Consider the following 25,650-nt stretch of genomic DNA (forward strand, 5'->3'; position numbering starts at 1 on the left):
GCGAAGTCTCGCGGGAACTTATCCCACGCAACTCGTCCCATCCGGCCCTGCCTTAGCGTGGGCGCACATTCGCTCAACCTTGCTGATGAGTCGGACGACCTCGATTCTTTAGCGTATTTTATTGTAGTTGGAGTTGTTATTACAGCAATAAATGCTTATTTGGGGTCAGCACGTGTTGCTCTTTTGTTCCCAAGAGCACAACCCGCAGCGGTCGGCGTGCGCTCAGCAGCACACATGATCATTGGGTGAGGTCGGCGGTTTGAACAGTCAGCCGCGAATAAAAGGAATAAAAGGGGGAAATTATCTCTGGCAACGTCGGAAGCTTCTTTTGCTACATTATTCCCCTATCACACCCTGTCAGTGTAAGGTGCTACATTATTGGGGACACTTAAGCTCATCCTTTAAAAACGCGAGAGCGTAAGCAACCAGCCCACGTATAAATGAGAAGGGTTCAATGCTACTGAACAGAATGTGGAGCGAAAACATTAGCTGCGGGTGACCGAGCGTTCTTCGTCTTCTTCTTCTTCGTCTTAGTCTTCTTCTTCTTCGTCTTAGTCTTTTTCGTCTTCGTCTTCTTCGCGGCTGTTCAAGGTCAAACGTGGCCCTTCCCGGGACTACGCGACCGGCCGAAACCTGGCGTAGTATTGCTATTGCAATAAAAGAAGGCGCGCGTCACAACAGTCGTCGTCCGTCACTTCGGTGGTGGGTGCAATGACGCCTACAACAGGTACAGCAAATGGCGAGGCCTACCATTCCAAAGAGCCAAAGAGCAGCTTAAAAGAAGGGGATGATGTTTGGCCGTGATGGGATTTTCATGTAAACTTGTATACAGACGGAGGACCACAGTTTGCATCGCGATAGTTCGAGGCATTTTCTAATAAGTGCGACTGCGTTCGCACCGTCTTCAGCCCGATGTCCTCAAGGTCAAATCGCTTGAAAGAAAAGGGAGTCCAGGTGCTCAAACGAAGCTTGCAAATCGGGTCTTCTGAATGGGATTGATTAAGTACCTGCGGCCCCTCTGAAAGATGAACACGCACCCAATGAACTCATAGGCTTCTTCATAACATGCTTGCAGAGTTCAAGAGTCTCTAACGTGCAACGTCAAAAGCGGATCCAAGCTCGCAGGGGCGGCAGCCCCCTCCCACCGCTACGTCCAGGAGATATCGTCAGAGTTGATTAGGACGACGAGTGGGGCCCCCAGTGGAGATTTGTGCGGCACCATGCACGCTCCTATTGGGTTCGTACTGATGGCCATCGTTGCAGCAAGAACCGACACCTCATGAAAACAGTTGAAGCCTTTGAGTGTGATCTCAACATACTGCTGATGCCTTGAACTGACATTCACCTCCTGCCAATGTTGCGAGCCGACCATCTTCAGCACCTATGGATGCGCAACCCGATCGACAAGCACAGCCTGAACCTCCAGACCCACCGTAGTCAAACGTGACAGAGGTGACGAAAACTGCAGCAGGTATTCCTGACTGCGAACATCTTTATGGACTTCTGCACTTTGTGCAGCAAGTGAAATGTGTGCAAACTGTTCTCTAGGAAAGGGAGATGTACCAAAATGGCACCGTTCGTCCAAGCTGGGACGAGCTGGGTTCAAGCTAACAGCTCTACTGTTCCTTTAAGACTGTTGAACATTACTTTAGCCTTTTCAAGGCGCCATAGCGAAAAAACCCTATGAGTCACAATAACCTCATACAAATTTCTCATAAACTCGTATAAATCTCATATAATCTCATACAAATGTCATTCAACGTATGAGAAATATATGAGATTGTATAAGATTTGTATGAATTTAGCATGAGAAATTTGTATGAGGTTATTGTGACCCATACGGTTTTTTCACTAGCTGCCATTCTGCTTTGGCTGTCTAGGTCATTAATCATCCTTTGCAGCTCGTTTTCTAAGACGTTTAGCAAGCCAATATCATAATCGAATAGCAGATTACTGATGTATTCTCCAATAACCCGCAGAAGTTCCTCAGGCCACTACGAAAATAAATGCTTTCAACCATATGATTACCAGCTTTAGGCACATCCTGTTTAAGTTGGTTGCTATAATGGTGCATATCCAAAAGCCGCAACTTGGAAAATAAATGAATGGTCAAAAAGAACGCTAACCCTAATATGGCTACTCATTAACATACACCCAAGCGCAGCATTTATGGTTACACAGGAAAGAAATGTGCAGTGTCCTCAGGATTCCCCTCAAACTTGGCTCATTCATGGGCTGACTGTCGTTATGCCAAACACGGACCAGCGCAAAGAAGGAGGAAAAGGAAAGGCATGAGGTTATGCAGAAACGGAAAATTATTCAAAGCTGTCGGAAAATGTCGGGTTGATGCAAATACGATAGACGTCATTCGTGCGGCAAGGCTAAAACCCTTACAACCGCAGCCACGACCCCCTCTGCAGACTAGCTCCGAACCATTAAACGTGCGTATACCGCTGAGGCTGCGGAACCGCAGCACCTCGGCCAAGACTAACTCGCGTGCAGCAAACAATTCTCGAATTATATTCATTCCAGTGCCGCCTGTCCGCATCTTTCCAAATTACGCTGTACATCGGCATGCAAGCATTTCATGTTCAGCTGCGTTTTACTTTTCAAGTTCATTTCGTATGCACGCGTTGCCGGAGCTGATGACGGCTCTGTACCTCGAACACGCATTGCCTACTTGTGACACCACGCCAGCCTTTTCTGCAGCGCACGCAATGCGCCACATACGCAGCCAAGGACTCTTGCAGCAGCCGTGGTGAAATAATCAACGAGGCAGGGACTGCAGAATAACAACGCAACTGTATTTCCCCTATGAGGATTTTGAAGCACTGGGCCATTTCGAACAACGATGAAACTAAGCGGGAGAAACAAAAATACTAGCTTTCCTTTTAAAGCGAATTATAATCAATGCACGGTTCATTATTATCATCTTCTGCACTTATGCATGCAGAATGCGTTCAGCGTTTAAGATCAGCTGGACTTCACACTGGGCTATATGATCGATCATCATAACGTGGGGGAGGAGGAGGAGGAGAAAACATTTATTTACAATTAAATAATTTGGGAAAGGGAGGTGCGTATAGTTGTGGAGCTGGGTGGCAGACACTATTCTGGGGCGCCATTGGCCGCCGCCGCTGCCCGAGCTCTCTGAACCAGGGCACGCTGGGCCTCCAGGTCCGAGCGGCCAGCCCTCCCTAGTTCGTTGTTTTATAACTTTTATATTTGTATTTTGCTGGCAGGCCCACACCATGTGGTATAGGCCAGCATACTGCCTGCAGAATTTGCACCTACCCGTGAATGTCGGGTCCATGTGTTTTAGAATGGCGGGATTTAGAAAACACCCGGTTTGGAGCCGTCTCCTCAGATCTGTCGAGACCTTTGTCGAGACGTTTGGCGGGTCTCAGAAATGCCCTCCTGCAGAGGCGTAAATGATTTGTAGTGTCCGCATAAGTTATGAACGGAATTGGTGCGGTTGCCTCGGTAAAACCGGAGGATTGAACGGAACTCCGTGGGAGGAACGATCGGGAAGCCGCGTGAACGGTCTCGTCCCCCCCCCCCCCCCCTTCCCCCTCCCCACCTTCTGGTGACCGGGCACCCATATAATCTTTTTTTTTTTTTTTAACTAATAGCCGAATCTGAATTTCTCGTATATGCCAATAATATTCTGCGGGCGATTGGCGCTATCCTACCCTGCACGCAATTTCAGCAGGCCTGTTGCGAGTCCGACATTATGGCAGCGTCGGAGTGAGTGGCGGTAAGCATGCTATGGCCACTTCCTCCAACATTAGCGCGTCGTTAGTTTTTACCGAGAGCCCGTGTGTGCAAACAAAATACAGAGACACAAGAAACAAACAAAACCAACTGGAAGGTCACATTAATAAGAGAAATAGAAAACTTTGGCAGGATCTGTCCTTGACCACTTGGTTATTTCGGATGTGCCTATTTTGGCTTGCCCTTATTTTTATAGATAATGCTTTTGTTTAGTGGTTAATGCACTGGTCGCCCTAGTGCAAAACTGATGTGCCCTCTCAGGGATGAAATCCGTTCAGAGTTTATTTGAGGCCATAATTAAGTATGTATAATTAAGCTATTACAATTAATTAAACGTATAATTAAGCTTGAGAGCGCGCACCCTATTAGGGCCAGACGATATCGACCCGCCCTAGTAAAACCCATTCGGCCCCTGTCTCACGGCGGCAGCGAAGATGCAGTGATCATGCTTTAAATGGGCCGAAATAAACTGAATAAACGCGCAAAACAATGTGAATATATAAAATTTTACTAACTTCTCTTTGTTGTCGTTTTGAATGAAGCGCGTCAATACCAGTCCATGGCGACGTGCGGGAGCGCGGGTTATTCAAACCAGCCAAGTTAGGACTTCGGTTAAGTTGGTTGGAATTAGTCGCTTTGCCACTGACACAGTCTCGAGTGCTTGGTTCATAGCACAACAGGGAACAAGAAGAAAGAAGCCCAAATAGGGAGAGAGAATAAGTTTTAATTGGTTGACGGCATTGCGCTGGTGGTATCATTCTGTAGTCCAGAAAAAGAAATACCATTCTTAGCCACAGATTCAAAGCGTACACGGCGAGCGCATGATATAGAAATGGGAAAGGGCGGTGCGTTTCAGCGCTACTTTGAAGCCAGGTCCACTGCCAGGGCCCGACATCGACTAGCTCTGAGTCTTGTGCCCACTATGATAAACTTTGTGATTTTTATTTATTTATTTATTTATTTATTTATTTATTTATTTATTTATTTATTTATTTATTTATTTATTTATTTATTTATTTATTTATTTATTTATTGATACTGCGATCTTTTACAAGACCTTCGCAGGGTGGGCACACAATATGGAAGTACATCAATGCTGGAAACAACACAACGATCTTAAATATGAACAACACAATTGCAAAAGTACAAACGAAACACAGGAATGTAGCGGTACAACAATATAAAAAAGTTAAAGGTGGTTTTCAAATCTTTTTAGTGAAGCTTGCGTTACTGCATCATTAGTTAGATTATTCCAGTCTGTAATGGTTCTGGGAAAAAAGGAGTACTTAAAGGTGTTAACTCGTGCGTGTGATGGTGTTACTGTAAAATCATGCCTCGGTCTGAGTGTTGTACCCCGAGGAGAACGATATAATGTTGGATGTGTCAATATTGTACTGGCCTTTGATTAACTGAAAAAAGAACTTTAGGCGACAGATGCGGTTTCTGTGAGAGACTGGAAGCAAACCACTTTGATTAAGAAAAGCAGTGATAGATGTGCGGTTATATGAATCGTAAATAAACTGTACTTCTCTGTCTAATTTAGTAATGTTAGATTCAGTGAAAGGATCCCATATTATGACGGCATATTCTAGCATAGGGCGAATAATAGTGTTATATGAAAGTGAACGTACACGGGGGGGGGGGGGGGGGGGGGGGGCTGAGCTTTAGAACACGTCGGAGGAAAAATTGGCAAGTTTACCATCTATAGAGACGCCTTGCTATAGAACGTTCTGCCGGAATACTTTTTTCGAGTTCTTTGACAGTATCTCTTCATTTATCTCAAACGTTTAGATAACTGAATAAAAATTGCATACGATTCGTGCGCACCGCGAGGCGTTATGTATTAAACGAAATAACTTTGCGGGTTCAGTCACGGCCGCTGCTTCTGCATGCAGCATGCATACAGTAGTCGCATGCATGTATAAATGCAGATGCAAAAGTGCCCGTTCCCGAATCCCCCACTAAGATCAATTAGTGCTGTAGCGTTCGAAAAAACTTCTTAAAATTACGTGAAACTGTTCGTTTTTATTCTTCAGAGAACATATGAACTATGACGAAAGTCGGTGCTAATAAAAAAAAAAAAAAAAAAAAAAGGAAAGGAACCGCATCGTCAAATGGTGAAAAAGAAGAGAAAGAAAGAGGTACGTACGTTAGACACGCTAAAGATCTGTGAAAGCTTATTGAACAATTGCTTTTGTCTTCTGAAAATCGCCATGATATCCGACTTGGTCAACGTTCAATCTTGAGGTAGAAACGTTTAACCATGTACGAGTAGATTCAAAGAACTATAGAGTCAATTAAAGAGCGGTACGCATAACCAAAACTAGAGGAAAGATAATTTATTTCACTACAGTTAGGATTTTGAATAGCCAGCACAAGACATACATCAGTTTCACTAATCTTTTTTTTTTTTTGTAATGGTCGCACAGAGAATGTCCTATTTATTCAATTCTTTAGTTACGTGACTTTATCAAATAGTAATTTATTAACTAACCTAAACGTTTCAACCAACTTGGAAACACCAGCTGGAAATAAAGGTGCGCTTTCAGAAATTGGAGTGTTTCGATGCTTCACATATATGTACAGCGCTTTTCCAAAGCTTTTACCGAAACTCTTACATACGATTCAAAGTAACATATTTTTGCGATTAATTCATAGAATAGAATTAGAAGATGATCTCGCTCTATTGCAGCTTGCTATATCACATCTATTGCTTTGCTGACTTGAATGTCGAGCGGGAAATCCAGCATATATATGTATCCATACAATTAAACAAATTTTTGTAAAGGTTTTATTTCGGTAACGAGCCAGCTCGAGGTCATATACATGCTTCGCGAAGTTTTCGGCACTTTTTGGAACGAATATGAATAAAAACAACATCTAAGGTTCTACCCGAGAGTGACTTCTTTTGTCCGATAAATATTCGCTAAAATGTTTACGCGTAGATTGATCGTGGTCGTGTTGTCTAGAGATATATTGAGCGGAAACGCGATATATTTGAAATAATCGTTATCCTTATCCTCCTTATCGTATACATGACGCCCCCTTAATTCTCCCCACCGCTATATCTCGTCAATCGATATGACCCATGAGTTCGCCCAGTGAAACGAGTTCACTTCATAATTTCAGTGTCGAAGTGTATGTGACAATCGATCGACATTGTGCGGAGCATATCAAAGTTCTGTTTATCATATCGGACCGAATTCATTACTAATATTGCGAGTTCGGTGAGTGCGAAAATGCCCTCGACAAATTAAGATATAAGGAGATGTGAACCATCTCAAGCGATATAGTGGCCGGTTGCAGAGGGACATGTAGTCGCCGTCGGAATGCTGATATATTTAACCTGCGTGCAATGCGGTCGGTTCATATGCATGGTACATATATGATTCATAAGCGCCATATGATAATGAGATATAGGGGGGAGAGGGGGATGCGCGGGACTAAAAAAAATAATAATAACGAAGAGCAGTCCCTTCCAACTCCCACATCGTGTTACAAAAGCTTTCCGAGCCAAAGTCGCGTTCTGCTTGTAAGCAGCGAGCGCAGCTGCGCTCTACAGTCGTTTCAAAACACAAGTGCGCGCAGCCCCGCAGCCCGCAGCTCGCTCTTTCATGCGACTGTTGGCGTGACCTCCGCTCTGCGCCAGGCTTGAATCGGATGCGGTGCGTAGTGTAAGAAAAGGCGCTCTTAAAAAGCTATTTCGAGGCCGTTGCGGCGACGCGTGTGGCAAAGTACCAGCGCGACAGTGACGAACCAGGACAGCGGAGCGCGCGAAGCGTATTTGGAACGGACGCGACGACGCGCCTGTTCCTGGTTTTTCCTTTCTCTGTTTTTTTACTGCGGTGCATCGTCGGGTTTCAGTTCGCCGCGCGCCTCTTCTCACAGTCTGCTTTTCCTGCACTCGACCTGCGCACTGGGGCTCATGCTGGTCAAACGGTTAGCTCTTGGTGCTTCTGAAACAGTTCGGGTGGTCGCCATGGTCGCATGGAAGTGTTCTTGGAGAGAATGCACGTGTTGGCGCTGATTTCGCGATCTGCGTGATTGCGGAAGTGGTCGCCAGGCGTTCCACGCTCACTCAGCTGGAATCGTCGTCTGCTCTCTACGGCTTGAGCTGGTGCTGGTTGCTGATATCGCTTGTGCAGTTGATCTGTGTAAGCGCTTTTCTTCTTTTCTGACGCCGGCGCGAGCGCATGGGTGCAATTTGATGATCGACCTTCTTGTGAACGGCATCTCGCAGGAATGAAGATGGAAGTCGAAGTGCGTGTGATGACCCTCAACTGCTGGTAAGTCGAGAACTGTCACCACGTCTGCTACCGCAGCGTTAGGCCTAGCCGTCGCATTACTTGCTTAGTGGGCGAAAAAAGAAGCAGTGATCGCGCATGGACGGATTTCAGCTTGGCGTAACTGTCGCTCTTAGGATACCGCATATTTAGCCGAGACATTTTTTTGTGCTATCAGCTTCGTACAGTTCAGGCCGAAAAAAAAAACGGAACGTTGCACCGGCTATGAATGGGCCGCCCGATCTCTGGCACTAACAGATTGAATGAACAAGTGATTTATGGCATGTTTATTAGTTTCCTGCGCGTTGCTTCCGTGCGTGTCAGAATCTATTCACAATTAATGTAGAACAGACGATTTTGCTGGAACCCTAATTTTGTCATTAATATTACATGCAGTGTCATCTCGGTTTACTGCTTTCAGTTCCGAATCGCTTTGGCCGACAGCAAAGTCTAGCAAAGGAGGAAAGAATTGATTATGTGTGGCTTGCAACCGACACATGCGACGAATACGTTATAGTTACATACTTCTGTAGCAAGACCGCGGAAGAAATCTCGGCATCGCGATCTAAAATCGCGCGACCGCTCGATCGCGCGAAAGAGAAAGTGGTAAACAGGAGTAAAAGAACAGAGATACAGATGGAGCGCTTCCTCATCGCTCCGTTCGGCCGTCAGTAGCGGCGGCATCTTTTTTTTTTCTTTCCTTGTTTCGATCGTTCGGCGCTCCCGCGGTACATGTTTGTGTGTGTGTGCGCGTACGTCTGGCACACACATATCTACCGAGCGCGGTACATAGCCTGAGGACATCCACTGTATACCTGCCTGCCTTTTCGGCTCTCGGCGCATTTTTTTCTGGGTCAGGGCAGGCCCCGGCTTCTTTGGCGCGGCATGCTATATTTAGGAGTTTTATTGTATGCGTACTTAAGTTGAAGTGCTGGCTGGCCGCTAGTGCCGCCCTTTGTGCTATTCTTTCCTACATTTGCGCATGTCAACAGGTTGAAGGAGGCTTTCCAGACGGTAGCAGAAATAAGTCTCCCTCCTAAAGCACTAAGGAAGTGATCTGCCTAGACAAGTCCTTGTTTACATCTGTGGTCAATGACCCTGTGGCATGGTATGGCGATCGACTTCACTTTCTGTGTGGAAGTCGTGCCGTCACTGTCCTATGCCTGATGATACTATGTAGGCACAGTTGCCACTTATCAGCACATGCTTGTGGTACATGTGCGTTCGCATGACAGAAGCTTTTGTTCAGATAAGTGCCTGTTTATGTGTGAAGCCAAATGACACCATAGGAGATGGGGCTTTGAATAAGCTTCATTCTGATTGTGGAAGGCATTGCATCCCTGTTAGTCAAATAATGGGGGCATAATTGTCACGGGCTTGCCATGTCGAGTTATGTAAACAAAAACAGATGCAGATACATACTGTAGAGACATTTGCCTGAATGATTGCTTTTTGGGGTCTTTGGTAGATGACCTCATCAGGTTAGTGTACTATATGATTGTGGAGACTTGATACCACTGATGTGTCAGACTCAATAACACTATTGTGGGCTAAATTTAGGGGTCTGTGGTCAATGAGGTGTCCATGAGGCTGGGTTATAGATGGGTCTTCCAAGGATTGTGGAAGCTTTGATATTGGACTGATGAGTTAGACACAGTCAGCTATTTGAGACTAAATGTTAAGGTTTCTTTAGCTTAAACACTGGTTGCTTCTCCCTGTAACATGGGCATTTTGCACAGCAGACATTATTGAGTAAAGGTATAGTGATATATCTATGATCAATGAACTCCCTTTAAAACATGGGCTGGATTTAATCATAATCTGGTTGTAGAAACCTTGGCTACCTGAGTAAAAAGCTTGGTGCCACTGTCCTTACATTGAGATTTCAGGCAACATCATGTGCTGCTATACATGTCAGATGTCTTTGGTGTACTGCCCATAAGGATAACTTGTTAATAAATTCTGGCTAGAGAATCCTGCAATCTCTGACTGGATCAACATTAGGGACGCTGTTGCCGGTTTAATATTATCTATCCTTGGCTAGGACAGAGGTGCCATACCTCATTTATATAGACACATTTGCAAGCAGAAAGCAAGTTTCTTGGCAGGAGCTGTGGGTGGCAATACCCTAGATAATGTTGCAAGTCAGCTGACTACTAATTGTAAAGTCAGTTTGACAATAGAGGATGATTTGACGATGCACGAACACTTTGTACAGAGTTGATAGTCCATTCTGCATCCACTTCCTATGACTATCTCTTTTAGTGCATTTACAAGCTAAGGTTGGCTGTTTGGGTCACTGGTGATTAAGGCTGATCTAAATGCTTAGTAAATATGAATTTCGCTAATGGTTGTATCAACACGTAGTTAAGGAAAAGTAGTTGCCATAGCAAAAGACTGCACTATAGTTATGAGCTGACAAGCTGTTTAACACATTCCTGGCTGCACAGCATGAGACACAACCCAGTGGTGACCACCAATGCAGTGAACATGTTCTAACTCACCAGGCAACACACATGACATTTTGAGCATCAAATGAGAATTTTTTTGTGAAATTCTTGTCTCTCTGAGTTTGGCCAAATAAATGTTATTGTTTCAAAGTTGCATAGTCACATGGTCAACATTTGATGTTAATGCTTGACACTTGATGTGTTTGCATTCCTTGTCAGAATTTGACAATGCACTGTATATATAATGTGCATGAGTGGCATAAATGGAAATCATTAACTAATGAGTGTATCTTCTAGGCCTGCCATATGTGAAGGATTAAAAGCAGTTGCTATGCTAGTTAGTTCATGATTAAAGGTAAAGTTTTATAACATAAATTAAAGGTACAACAAACAGGACAACTCCTGATCCATTCATGATCAATGATCAATCTGCACTTCTGTCTTTCAATCATAATCAGCTGCACTAAAACAAACCTTATTACTCCACCTTGAGGGATTTCTCTAAACATTGGACCAATGTCTTTCAATTTTGCTGTGAAACTTTACCTTTATAAATACCCGTAAAGTTGGCATTACACTTTTCCCTAGCTCCAGGCATTAGTGTCATGCTTTCTTCAGCTATATTTTCTGCTTTTTATTTCTTTTTCTTTGCAGGGGTATTGTTGGCATCAGCAAGAACCGTGTTGAACGCATGACCGCTATTGCGAATTACCTTGCTACAAGCGAGTTTGACTTCGTGTTCTTGCAAGAGGCAAGTACATATTTTTTGCTGTTGCTACAGTTGTTGCTTGCAAGTCTTGTTTGAATGAAACATTGAGCAGTTTTCAATATATTTTTTTACACTCTCGAGATACAACAGATAGAAGAGAGAGTAGCGGGGTCCACCATCTGAACCTGTGGCTTTGCATGGTTTGTTATAATCTCCTCTTGTTCTGAAACAAGATAAGCATTGAGTACAGGAATTTCACATCTAACTGATCCTTATCTCGATTTTTCTGGTATGGCTCGGTTTCTACTTCGAGCTGCTGTGAGGTGCTCCCACACTAAATTATAAGCTCAGGTTCTGGAGAATTTGAGCCACTTACACAGTATGAGGCCTGAGCCTCTGGTGGGACCATGCTTAGTGAAGAGAGCTTATGGACTGAAACATTCTTTGCAGCCTCACCTAGCCAAATAATTAATGGTGGGATCCAAAGTTACTTTTTATTCAGAGAAGAAAACTAGGGTGAAAGGAAAGGCACATTAAATTCCTGTTCTTGAGTAGAAGAGGAATCATTGGATGAAGGAGAACAAGTGAAAGGAGCCTGTGGCTTGTGTAGACTGCCCGAAACCACTTGCGCTTCGTTCCATGTTCTCACATTACACTTTACACCTGCATGCAAGAGATGCTCTGTTTAGGAACATTGCAGAAGTCCTGCAATTACAGGCAACACATAATAAGGCTGTGCTGTAGCGGTGTTAGCCGAGCAAGCCTTGCTCTCTGTTACGTTGTTGTAGTTCATGGCAGTTCACGCTCTTAAGCCTGCAAAGTCACCGAAAACTAAGCTTTGTAGGACTACTTTGTTAATATCACTGAGCTAAGAGAAGAGCATGCGTCTTCACAAATTATGACATGAAGTTTGCTTTAAACTTCACACTGCGAAATGGTGTGCAGTTCTTAGTTTTGTGCTTACTCATAACATTTCATAAGAATTGTGCCATAGTTTAAAGGAAAAGACAGCTTCATCTGTTTGGTTTTTTCTCCAGTAAAAAAATGTTTTTTTTCTGTTTTTGCTTTTTCTGCGTACGTTGATATTCCAGCAGCAGCGAAAGATATTTATCGCCCAGAAGACTGGATTTTAAAAAATTTGGATTTAAAAGGCTTCTCACCAGTCGCTTCAAACTCGCGACTTCATTCCAGTGTTGGCAACGCTTGCATCTGTCTCTTCTAGCTTATGACAATTTCGATTTCGGCCTGCATAATCTCTTCATGATTAGAATGCGGTACCCTATCTTCAGTTTGTTTTCAGTTTCCTTTTTAAGCACACTCAGATAGATGCACTGTTTTATGATTGTTTTCATAAGGCAAACACGTCCTCATATTAGTTCAAATGTTGCTCCTGAAGTCTTGAGCGGGATGAATAATCTATTTTATAGTAGTGAATTCACTTATAACTAGGAGCGGATTTACACGGTGTGTGAATACTATGGCTGTGTTGCAATAGGTAGGTTGGAAAGTCATGAAAATCATGTGAAAGCAGTTGACGTAGCTATTTCAGATACAGAATCCTGCTGAGGTAGTCATTCAAAGGGACCAAACACTGACCCAAATGTGTCTTGGTTTTTTGGTGGCAGTCAAGAAGTGTTGCCTCATAGTTTAAAGAGTGAGCACTCTAAGATTCTAGAAAGCAGGATTTGTCATTTTAATTGGGCTTTGAAAATAACATAAAACAATCTGCTGTGACCTCTTGCAGCAAAACACTATCATTATCAATGTAGCACACCCTGTGATCACATCTTGGGAAATTATTCCCGATTTTCTTAAGTGCATAGAGCTCTCTTCTTTTAGTGCTTGCCATGCTTTAAGATAATATGGTCTCTCTCCAGTGGGCCCTCTAATAAAAAAACAACACTCTTTTCACGTTGTCTATACCATGCTTTTAGTACTTGTCACTAGATGGTGCCACAGTGTTTTGAACTTTTTTTATGTAAATGAATGATATTCTGCATTAAATGTGTAATTACTATCTTTCAGTTGTGATTTATACTAGTTTTCGGTCCATGACTTCTCCCGATGCCCAGTCGTTGCGATCGCTGTTCGAGGTTTCTAGCATTGGGTCACATTAAAATGGTGCATGAACTGATTGAAAATTTTTTGGATAAATTTTTCTACAGTGTTTGTAGCGAAAATGTCGTGGAATTGATTACTTTGGACAGGAAGCTTTCTGTTTCAGCAAAAAAAATGGGACACTTAAAATGCAGTGTTCAGTGTCTTCATTTAACAAGATATTCACATTCATGCTGCGGTACACAATTTGTTCATTGCCTAATATTTGTTCACTTTTACATCTGTAGTTCCCTTCATGGGTCCCAAGGTGACTGAATGTTTTGTCAAAAAAAAAAAAAAAAAAGGCTGACTCGTGTCTTGCCCATGAAATAGTAACCCTATCTCACTGTTTTGTGTGACCGTGTTTTGATGATAGCCTTTTTTTTTTTTTTTTACTTAGATTTGGAGCCAGGAGGACTACAAACGCATTCGCAAGAAAACCAAGCACAACCTGCCATATGGCCACTACTTCTACAGGTTGGTGCTTGTGTCACCTCTTGTTTGCTCTTATATCAGTAGCTGTTTCTTTCACCACCATTGTCCTTGCATACAGAGTTTTATAAGAGATTTCCAAGAGGGAAGTATGGTGCAACAGTCACTCATCTACCATTGCATTGCTATTTTCTTTTGTCTTCATTTGTAGACTCAGTTTCTATTGTCAGCGCTTTGAAATAGGTATTTGTGTTTTTTTGACACAGCTAAATTTTTCACGTATTGAAAAGGTTACATCCGTGGCAAGTCCCACAGATGAATTTTTCACGTATTGAAAAAGGTTACATCCGTGGCAAGTCCCACAGATGCTTTGGTTAGGCAGCTAGATATTTCCTGAAAGATGCAAAAACAATCTCAGTGTATACGTGGCTATTTCCCTGCCTTTGCATTAATGGGAATATTCCTTCCAGTGTGTGTGTGACACTTATCTATGGCATCTAGAGCTTTACCCTGTGGATACTTCAAGGGTAATAGTTCAGTGAGGTGAATTTCTAGCACTCTTGTTATAAGCCCATCCAAACAGCCACATTTAATAAAGCTGTACCGGTCTGAACAACCCAGCTGAGACATTGTCAAAACTGAAAAAGATAGGATATGTGATACTCGCAGGAGCACAAAAGGAAAACCAACAGATATGGTCACTCAGCAGAGAAGCTTTACATAGTGACTTAATTTTTATTTATTTATTAATAATCAATTACTTTTCTGAAACTGTAGCGTCCCGGTTGATTGAATAACTATTTTTTTTGTAGTTGATCTCTTGTAACTATTTGCTCAATTTTTTTTTTTCAAATATAAGTTGTATCGAAAGGTACAGCTTTGAGAACCTCTGCTTGTTGGCATACACTAGTGCTAGTGAGGGCTTTGTGACAGAGAAAAGTATTCTAGCTGCGAGAAGCATTGCGCCGAATCATGTTTCGTTCACGACTAGATCACCGCACTCTCCTGCGCTAACCTACGCCAGTCCCAGTCATGACACACATCGCACGTGCCTCTGTAGAGAACACCTGTCCTGTCTAATGATGTCAAAGCTTGCCTCCCACTACGCACTTGTTACCACCTGCAGTATTTTCATTACTTGAAGCACTTAGAAAAAGAAGTCTTTTTTTACTCTCCATCTATATGTTTGGCCACACTTGCAAGAGGTGGCAGTTGATCACAGTAACTTAAGATAGAGTAATTGTAATTGTAACCAGTTGTTTATTTTCAGAAGAGTGAGGGGGGGGGGGGGGGGGGGCACAACAGGAATTACTTTGGTAGATCTAAAAACTCGCAGTTGAAAGATTACTGAAAGCAGTATAAGCAAGAAAGAAATAATTATTTTCACAGGCAGTGTGCCTTGCATTCTAGCAAGCATATATGGTAGACTCCCTTTAAGGAAGATTTGAACGAACCAGGAAATTTGTTTGTCGAAAGTTTGTCTTGCCCCCAGCAGTGATCGGACGAGAGAAACTCGGTCTTCCAAAGTGTTGCAAACAGGTTGTGAGACGAAATATAGTTCTTTTTGTTTTTTACCGCTCTTCTTTCTTACTGTATCTCATAGCAGCTGCTATTTATGTGTGTGTTTTAATGGGGCAGTATTCAAGACCCTGTTTGATAGTATTGCAGACTTTCATTGATATAGCAGGGTGAGATGGGAATTGAGCCTTTTGGGAATCTTGGGTGATGTCCATTATTAATTTAAACAGCGCGAACAAGAAGACACAGGACCAGATAAAAGGAAGCCACAGTACAGTACAGCGTTTGTACTGTGGCTTCCTTTTATCTGGTCCTATGTCTTCTTGTTTGCGCTGTTTAAATTAATAATGGATGTTTACCAACTCGCCCAACAGACTATCTTGGGTGATGTGCAAGACATGCTACTCCCAGCCACACAGGCATGTCAGTGCTGCTTGATTAAAGCAAGGCTTTGTAGGTATTTATGTCGGTGTGCTCTATCACAGCATCGAGTATCTCACAGCTGCATGCTAATGGATGCGTGTGAAATAATAGAGGTACAAATTAAGGGGTTCAGTGGTTAAAAGTGGTACGCGAGTGAGCACTTGAGGGAGGGCCCACAGGCTGGAGCCATTAAGGAGCGAAGGCTGGAGCGAAGGTGCACGGAAGCCATTTTGCAGAGTGTGCTTTGCTTTGTTCAGGGGTAGAAGCGCTGCTCCAATTGCTCCATTCTGCTCCAAACTGCTTTGCCTGCTCCATCCTGCTCCAAAACGAAATATTGCTCCAAAACAGCTCCAAACTGGCTGCCTTGATTTTCTGCCATCAAATTTAGCAGAACTCTGGAACAATTTCACAGCACCAGGGCCAAAGATATCACATCTTTCACTGGGCTTAACACAAATTAAATTTTTGTAAGGGAAGGAAGCATGGAGCATAATAAATATTTGTTCGCAAGTAAATTTAGTATGAGCCACAGGTGATTGAATTACCTGTGGCCTTTTGAATCACCAGTGGAGAAAGTAGCGTGAGTAGCAAATGAAGAAGATAGCGTAAACTACCACGAGCTATTAGGAAACTTGTCCGGCTGCAAAAAATACACAAGTCTTTGTAGTGCTTTTACTATGAAAACAAGCCAATACTTCAACATCGAGCTCCTTTGTCCCTGAGAAGCATGTCAGGCCTACGCCAGACAAAATCGTACTTGAAGTGGTATGGGCTCGAATGCCAAAGCTGTCCGTCACTAGGAAGCTTCTCAAGAGTGTTGGAAAGGCATATGGCCTACTGCCAAGATATTAAAAATGAGCCCCAGCATTGCTCAAGCAAAGACTGATAACATATTGGCAGGAGGCAGTGAAGTAAAGCTGAATGATGCTATACCCTTCAATGCCATTGGCTGTGTCCCAAAGCTGCTCCAAAATGCTCAAGCTGTTTCCACCCCTGCAGACCTCCTCCATGTTTACAAACAAACAAGGTAATCGAGGTGGCGCTGCAGACATCTGCGATCCCACAGTAGGCAAAAAGTATGAAAACGGAACTGGTGCCAAGCTTATCAAGCCGAGTTATTGTGGTCTGAAGGCTCCTTTTTGGCAGACCGAATAACCGATTCTCAGGAATTTATCAGATAAGACCAGACATAGGATCGAAAAGAATCATGTAATAGCCCATATTTGGGGGCTTTGAGCTCTATTCTAAATAAAATAGGTAGATATGCACAAGATATTGAGCGGAAATATCCTGCCCATTCATCAGTACTCCAAATTAGTATCACTGCTCAAGCGCATGGAAGTGGTAGACTTGGCATTTGAATCCATCAATATAAAATAAGTAAATGCATTAGGCCAGACTAGGTGTTCAGTTATGAAGTGCACCAGCAAGCGTTGCGTTTGCTGCTGGTCTTTTCCAAGTTGTTGCTAAGGTCAGCCTGTGTTATATATATATATATATATCTTTACATGCTTTGGCTGTTTGTCTTGTCAGAGATGAATGTGAAGTTGGAAAGGCATTGAACATGCATAAAAAGGAATCAGATTGTAGATTTTGTTGTTCAGAAAACAAAGACTGCAATTATGAACGGCGTATGACCTTAGAAACATGCTCTAAATCATAATTCGAATGCTCCAAAACTCATTTTATTACTCCAAAGCTGCTCCAAAATGCTCGAGCCTGCTTCCACCCCCATTTGTTGTACAGCACCGTTTCATATACACTTTTTTTTTCCTGACAATGCCGCGCGGACATCCCATGAAAGCTGTGATATAGGATCAATGCGGTTAATATTCACTGCAAAAGTTTTTTTTGCAATGAACCGTGGTGCTGCAGCTACTGCAATAACTGACCCCAAGAATGGGTTCTATGGATTTGCTCTGCAGGATCTCTCAAACTAGCACACCTACAGCATGTCCATAGGAAATACCATAATGTAGGATAAATGTAACATTATTTGGACTTTCATGGGTCCTGTGTTTTCATTGGAAATGTGTTTCAGTTGTAAAGCGCTTGCTCTTTCCACATTCTGTGGTATTGTGCTTTTTGTTTTTAAGACATGACAGCTGAGCAAAATGTTTTGAGAAATTATGTTAAGGAAATGGTCTCTCCTCCTGGTTTAAGAATCTAGCACTGAAATCTGAAAGAAACCAGCTTCTATAAAGTCATTTTAGCATTTAAAATGCGCAAAACAAGCTGGTGCGACATGTTTTGGTGAAACCTTGCCGTTATCAGTGCGTTCCATCACACGACCACATTTAAGTACTAATCAGGTCTTGTTTAGTACACAGGGCTTTTTTTATTCTAGGCATTGTCGTCACATTCGATTGTAATTTCTGGTTGGGCCCTTCGAAGAATAGGGGTGCTTGCTCCTTATCTCTGTTGAAATGCTTTGAAGTTTCGTTACTAGATGGCACCACACTGCATTTTACATTTCTTGGTAGAAGCAGTGACTGTGACTTACACAAACAGTTGTCGACGAGGCATATGTCATTGTGCTCTGACAGCTGTGGAGGTGCAAGCTCAAACGGGCACTACGCTATACTAAAGCTGCCTGGTTACTGTCCAGCAATTGAAACTTCATGAGCACGCAGTTGCTTCCGCCCTTGTCTATCGTGGTATCCAACATCCTGATGCATGCAAACAGGTGCATCCAATGATAGAAAGATGCTCAGTATACACCTGCAACAGCTTTCCTAACAAAACCATTTCAGAATTCATTCCTCTTCTGCTATAAGGTTCAGTTGTACACAAGAAGAATCGAAAACCAGTATAGTACTATATGGATTGTTCTAGCTGGTTGCTTAATACTTTATTTACTTGCATAACGAGTATATGTGCATTACATGTGTTCCTTTCGTTACTAGCTGAAACTAGGGAAAATTTCCATTGAGCAGTATGTAAATTTTTACCCTCTGTAACACACACACTTCTCATATTAACAGCAATCAAATTAGGCTGTCCATTATGCATGTAAAGGCAGCACGTTATTATGCAACGTCATTATCTTGCATTCTGTGTGCCAGCATGTTGTACTATTTTCTGTTAGCTACTGTCACGTCTTGTTCGGTCTTTATTTTACCATGATGGTGGCGCATTGAAAACGTCATTGAAAAGAACTTTCCTACAGTGTGCGTGGGATGGGCACTCTCCTCGCCGCCTGCTTCATGGGCGGTCGCCTGAAAGTTGTGATCTCTTCACGTGCAGTGGGGTGATCGGCAGTGGCGTGTGCATCCTCTCCAAGAGCATCATTGTGGATGCGGGCCTGCTCAAGTACAACCTCAACGGCTATGCTCACAAGATCTTCCACGGAGACTGGTTTGGTGGTAAGGTGGTTGGCCTCTGCAAAGTCAGGCACCGAGGACTCAACGTCAACCTCTATGTCACGCACGTGAGTACACTATTTTTTCTCTTCACACATCTCTTCTTTAGGGCTGTCGTCATCGTCGTCGTCCTCTTTGCTGCAATGTGCATCCATAGTATTAAAGTGCTGATCTGTTGGAATGCCAGTGTATAATAGGCACCATCCAGCCGACGAGTGTGTATAATGGTGTATATGATGATGATTTGGATTGGTTTATGGGGTTTAATGTCCCAAAGCAACTCAGGCTATGAGGGACACACTGATATCTTGCTTTTCACCTCCATCGAAAAGCAAATATGATGATGGGTTGGTTAAAGACATCTACATTTTTTGATTGATTGTCAACCATGATTTCCAGCTATACTATTGCAAGGTTTTTGTTTGTAGCTTTATACTGTAATTTTCTATAACATATTGTCTAAACTGAGCATACAGTGTTGACTACAAGCACTTGCGTAGGGCATTAAATATGTTGCCTAGAACACACTTTGAGTGTTGTCTGTAATAATGTTCATGGCACTGGAAGGGGGCTGTGAAAGACCGAAAAAAGGTATACGAGTAATTTGTTTCCTCAGTATACACAAATGCCACTTGGCAAGTTTCAGTCGCAGGCATTGAATGGAGCTTTCGATCAGTGTCGATCTCTGACTGACTTTGGAATTTTCGTTCACTTGCAAACTGATGTTGAGTAGATGTAGGTGGGCGCAACTCAAGAAAGCTGCAGTAAATGCCCCTCACTAGAGGACCCTTCAGCCAATGGGGTTGATCAGTCACCGTGATCGATCCGGTTAATTCAGCTAATCTGAGATTAATCTCCTTGCACCTGACGCCACACTAGTAGGTACGAGGGGATTAACTTCAACGTCGTGACTATGAATATGAGTGTGCGAATATTTACAATTTCCAAATAACAGATTAAATATCAACCTATATATTAAAATTGGTGAATGACTTGAGTAATACAAGCGCAAAATTGTTTGAAACTTTGTGTGCAATTTTTAGTGTAGTACAAAAGCAGTTAGTGTCAAAAAATGCCTTAGCCTTCTTGAACAGCTGTTTTGAAAACATTGACCATTTTTGACACTGTACATTACACTACTGCATTTGGTCTGCTCTGAAAGGAGGACATTGATCATTTTTGACAAGGAGGGTTCCGTGTCATCCGTGGCATGATCACAGAGACAGTTTTATGATGGCACTCAAGGTTGAACAGTGGAGCGAAAAAGCTAGCCCTACCATCAGGACTCATTTGAAGGCCGAGGCTCATATAGCTTGCGCCTCTCTTATCCATTGATACATGGGACTAGTATATTTTCTCTCGTCTTGAGCAGCCAGAGTTAATTTAATGACTATTGTAGAGTCAATACACTGACTCCATTTTGTGTATCCCCATTGTGGAGATAAGTATTTTGTTTTTTGACAGTTGCATAGCTGCATGAGTTTAGTTCTGTAGTACTGCAGTGTTACTACTACAGGTAGCAAATATTCATGCAACCAGGCATTTTATTTGAATTCAATTCAATTCAATCTTTTCGTTATTCGATTCACTTTATCCTGCTTTAATTCTACACTGCTATTTGTGTTTGATTTGGTCTTGGAAAAGGTCTCGGGGCCCCGTACGTAGTGGTTTGAGCTATTCTTCTTTTTTTAGGCTTGGAGGAACATGAAATGCTTGTAAGCCCTTATTTTTAGAGCGTAGCTCTACTGTCCACACTGCAACTCCCGGGATCATTCACTTGCGCATTTGACCTTGACCCTGCGGGGAGCGGGCCTAGCGTGAGCACCCCTGCTCATGCCACTGTTCGTAGCACTAGCCGGGGTCACCAAGCAACCATCCCAGGTGTGGACATGAAGGCTGTCTGCTTTGATGTCACGTGACTAGGCAGGGAGTTTAACAACTGCTTTGCTTTTGCTTGGTTGCTCAGTTTCACCATGGATGAGGTGTGTGCCTTTCGGAGTGTGCCAACGCTTTGATGCAGGCATCAGGCCAAGTCTCATCATCCAGCCAATATAGCTCGAAAAGAAAGCATGACTGGCTCGATAGATCGACGAAGAGCGAGAAGCTGACATAGAGGAAAAGCACCAGTATGATTGCGTATCATACTGGAGTTATCAAAGCGTATGCTTAATTAACTATGTTTAATCGCAATAAATTGACATTCGTGTGGGCTGAGGTATAAGTGCTCCCAAGGGTCATCAGTGCCCTGTATGGTCACTGATGAATGCATCCATTTTTGTTTTCACTTGTTGGCCATTTTGTGCTCTGAAATGTGCAAGAGGCAGCCGTGTTGGTTAGCTACTGTTTGCAGTTAACAACAAACGTGCTGCAATTAACACTTTTAGTCGAGTGTACACCATTCCCACTTTAAGCTTTCGATCAGTTCACTGTCGCCCTACCATCTGATCTGCTGGCCATCCTGGTTGGCTCAGTTGATAGAGCAACTGCTCTGCGGTGGTCCCAGGTTTGATCTCTGATCCAGGTCAAATTTTTCTTCAACTATGAAGTTTCTGAGAAGGCTGTAGAGCTTTCCTTTGTAGCCCCAATGCTGTGCTTGGGTGGATGTCAATGAATAATAACCCCTTGTTACATTTAGCACTTTTATGTACCATTTGTCTGCATCATGTGTATTCCCCACTATATATTCGTAACTATAAGTTTTCTTTCTTCTACCTTAAAGTACCATGATTTATGTGCAGCATCACTGTTTCAATCACTGTTTTTGCAATGACCAAGTGTGGTCATCATGGCAGGTTGCTTATCAAAGTGTCTTGATGTTCCCACTCTTTGCATACCATATTTACTCACATAATGCTCGCACTTTTTTTCACGAAAAATCGATGCAAAGTTAGGGGATACGATAATTATGCGGGGAAAATTTTCGCGCAAATGTTTTTGTGTGCTTACAAGCAAATTTAAATATGTGTGAATCGGAATTCTTAAGCCAGCTATTGTAAATATAACGAAAACATTGCTTTCAAGCAGAACTTACTTTCGGTATAAAAGTATACAGGATCGCCAAAAGCACAAATTGTTGAAGCACTTTATTTGCCGCATGCAACCTCACCCCCGCATTTCGTGGTATAACAGTCACAGCCAACCATGCAGTTCTACTCTTGATCAGTCTTGATCTGAGTTTGTGTCGACTCTGCAATCGCTGGTATCTGCTCCACATTCCGTTTCCCAATGCCTCACCGTCATCCCACGCCAAGTGGTCTTCAGTCGCATTCAGAGTGTTTGAAATCTGTTTTTTTTTAAAGCTTCCGATGGACACGTTTGCAGCAGCCATGTCCCATGCCGTCGACATGCATCTGCACAGCGGCTCCGCAGATGGCCCTTTGATCTTTCCGCCCAGCGTCTAGCATGTTTGGCTTCGTCCATCCATTCTGCATACAGCCTCCGAATGTTATCTTACACAGCTTGCGTAAAGATTTGTCAAAAGGCCACCTGGAATGACAGCCAGGTCCACACGCAGTTCTTTCAGATTGGCCCGAACAGTCTCCTGGAGATGACCACGAAAGCTACCCACAACAAGGAGCGACGGAAAAAGAAGCGCTCCCGGTTGCCGCTCCTCCCACAGTCTTGATCCGCTTGATCACTACATCTCCAGTCATCCGCCCTTTTTCTTGCACCCACACCTGCACACCAAGGAGAGCTTTCCTTTCGGGAGGGTCTTACACTTAGAAATGACATAAGATGGCAGCTTCTGCCCATCTGCCATCACGTCCTGATGTGTACAGTCCGCGTGCCTTTCTGCTCTACTGTTCTGCTGCTTTACATGTTAAAATTAAGTGGAGTTTGGTCCGCGTTGATTATTTGAGAGAGCAAGAACTTTTTCTCCTGTCAAATCTTTATAAAGAATCTAGATGACGGCTTTATCCTCATAGGCTGGCGGTAGCCACTAGCAAAGCGTCGTCCGCCTCAAGGAAAGTTCATTGCGGCGCATGTATCATGTGACCCACCCGTTACTAGCCCGGAAATCTTGCTCCGGGTTATCCTCCTTCCTTGCAATTGTATGTGCTTGGTTCTTTATCAGTTGTATCGACACGGCACAACTACCCGCCCGTAAAGCCTTGATGTACTCAAGGAGTCACTTTTGAAATCCAGAAAACATTCCGCTCTTTGATCCACGGAAGGCCTGGCCCGTCTTGTTTGTCGTCTTCAGGGGCACATGTGGGCTTTCGTTGCACAAAGGCGGACTTATGGTTGTCCAATGACGGAAAGAATCACTGACCCATCGGCGCAGCATTTCATCGTTATGATGCCGACTGGCTCATCAATAGCCTGGCTCATATCTAGGTCTGATCAAGCGATTGCAGATGTCCGCTTTTTTTCGTTTTCTGATCTGTGGTATTGCCAGTCGCGTGTTGTATTAATTGATAATTATCTGATTGCACGCAAACAAATTGAATGATTAATAGCTGGATTGCATTATATAGAGGATTACATGATGATTCACGGAACTGTGCCTCCGACTCGCTCCGTTAGAAATCTCCTACGCTGAGCTTGGAATCTAAAGTCCATCTCATGATCTTCTCATCTTCCGGTCTCAATTCGTTCTATCCTCTCAGCTCGAGGTTTTTCTTTTAGTGGCTCTAAACGTCCAGAGCTGGTGAAAGATGTGTGGATTGGTGCTGTAGTGTTATGGTACATAGTAGCGTATGTGTCGAGAGCTTGTTGCCAGCATCAGCGAGCCAAGCCCAGTTGTGTGCCATCTTGCGCTCGGATTGAGGCGTCGCTCGTCTGTATTCTCTTTAGAAGATGGTTTGAATTGGCTTGCAGGGTTTAACTTCCCAAAGCAACTCTGGCTGAGACGCTGTAGTGGAGGGCTTCGGAAATTTGGACCACCTGGGGTTCTGTAACGTGCACTGACATCGCACATTGCACGGGTGCCTAGCTTTTTGCCTGCATCAGAACGCAACCGCCGGCGGTTGAGTTCTGTTGTCATCAGTAAAAAAATGCTATTTTCTGAAGCATGTGGTTAACGCAAGAGCCTTTAAGGCTCATTAGTGTGTGTCCATGCGTGTGTTTGTCCGCAGAAAGTGTCATATTCAACCTGTCAATCAAATGACTGTGGGATCCTGTTTAACCTTTAAGAAAAACAAAATCCTCCACGGGGAATCGAAACCCTAACCCTCCGATCACCAGCCGAGCGGTTTAACAGAGACAAGCCAGCACATGAGAAACTAGCGTCATGCCAATGCCGTTTCCATGAAGATAGCCACCGCTGGTCTTATGGTGCATCCTAGCAGCAACGTGACGTCATGGGAGAGGGCTGCGGCGCGATGCAACGTGTTGCGCGATTACGTTATGTGGAGAGAGCGGTGGCACCATCGAAAAAGAAAAGTCTAAAAAGTTTGTGCGCGTTGAATCCACTTCAGGCGTTTCCGACTTGTGTCAGAATGTCACGCAGCTATGAGAACGCCACACTCTACGAGTGATGTCGTACCGCCAACCCCACAATTAACTGAGCACTGCAACTAACGTGTGCCAATCGCCAGTGAACGCCTAGGCAACAGCCTTTATAGGCTCATGAGTGCGTCCATCCACAGAAAATGCCACATACACGAATAAATATGAACCTCTCATGTCAGACTTTGTCAAATCATTTAACAGGCGCTAAAGAAGCAATTAGCCACAGTTCGGTAAAGATCGCACAACCACCGTGCTATAAAAGATTTTGCCTCGTCAAACTTACCGGTCCAAAGCGCCCCTTGAATCTTTGACCCAGCGTCGCGTACCCCTGATGGTGACAAGTTTTGTGCCTCTACAGCAGCAACAGCTAACATTATTTCTACGTAACAGCCATAAATAACGACAGTGCCGCTGCACTTGGAATTGCAGAATTGTTTAGAACGGTCAATGTTGCATGAAATATTTGGTATGGTGTGGCTAGTGGAAGGCTCTGAATTGCCTTCAACCATCTGGGGATCTGTAACAGCTGCAGTGGCATCATATAGCACACGAGCACGTGCTGCATTTTGTTTCCATATTGAAATGTAGCTGCCGCGCGGCTGGGTTCGGACCCGGGTTACGTGCGCTCTGTGTTCTAGCACTCTAACTCCAGAGCGAGCAACATGCGCGCTACTGGTGGCCACTTCTGCCTCTGAATGGGAAGGCACCCCATTGGAATAGAGATACAAAGCACTCTTAAGAGAATTTTTTTTATTTCAAAGTGCACCTTTGATGTCATCACTTCGTGAAGAAAAGCCTAGTATATACCCTAGAACAGACTGCAAAAGTTGTATACCCGATTTTAAAGACGATGCATATTGAAAACATCACGATACTTGCGTGTGTGGGTCCCCCGGCGGCTGGCACCGGACGGGATTACGACCCATAGAGATGGGCGCGCAGACGAAATTTTGTGAACAATTTTTTTCGTTTCATCATACATATTGTCATGCCACTGACGACGAGGAAGGATATTGTGCTGGTCTCGGAGAAGAGGAGAAAGCATTGGTGCCTGGGGCTAGTAGGCTTCACCTTATCCCACTGCCATATCACTGTAAATAAACACCCCTTTGCTATTTCACCGTAACAATATTCATGTAGGTTCGTTC

General features: G+C 43.6%; 1 protein-coding gene across 2 annotated transcripts in view; it reads left to right on the forward strand.

Moving 5' to 3' along the window:
* Positions 1 to 7,403: 7,403 nt before the first annotated feature.
* nSMase (neutral sphingomyelinase) overlaps positions 7,404 to 25,650 on the forward strand; it is a 28,948-nt gene continuing 10,701 nt past the window's right edge. Inside the window, exons 1-5 of one of the 2 annotated variants that reach the window (XM_084585004.1) lie at positions 7,404 to 7,928; positions 8,015 to 8,060; positions 11,162 to 11,258; positions 13,714 to 13,790; positions 18,933 to 19,116. In XM_084585004.1, coding sequence (XP_084441130.1) covers positions 8,017 to 8,060; positions 11,162 to 11,258; positions 13,714 to 13,790; positions 18,933 to 19,116 — 402 coding nt within the window. In that variant the 5' untranslated portion in view covers positions 7,404 to 7,928; positions 8,015 to 8,016. Of the gene's footprint in view, positions 8,061 to 11,161; positions 11,259 to 13,713; positions 13,791 to 18,932; positions 19,117 to 25,650 lie in introns of both variants that reach the window. The other variant, XM_084585003.1, reaches the window with a different exon arrangement.

The sequence above is a fragment of the Amblyomma maculatum genome, chromosome 11 (genome assembly GCF_055883805.1).
Source record: "Amblyomma maculatum isolate TAMU_Amacu chromosome 11, ASM5588380v1, whole genome shotgun sequence".
In the NCBI taxonomy this organism is placed as follows: Eukaryota; Metazoa; Arthropoda; class Arachnida; order Ixodida; family Ixodidae; genus Amblyomma; species Amblyomma maculatum.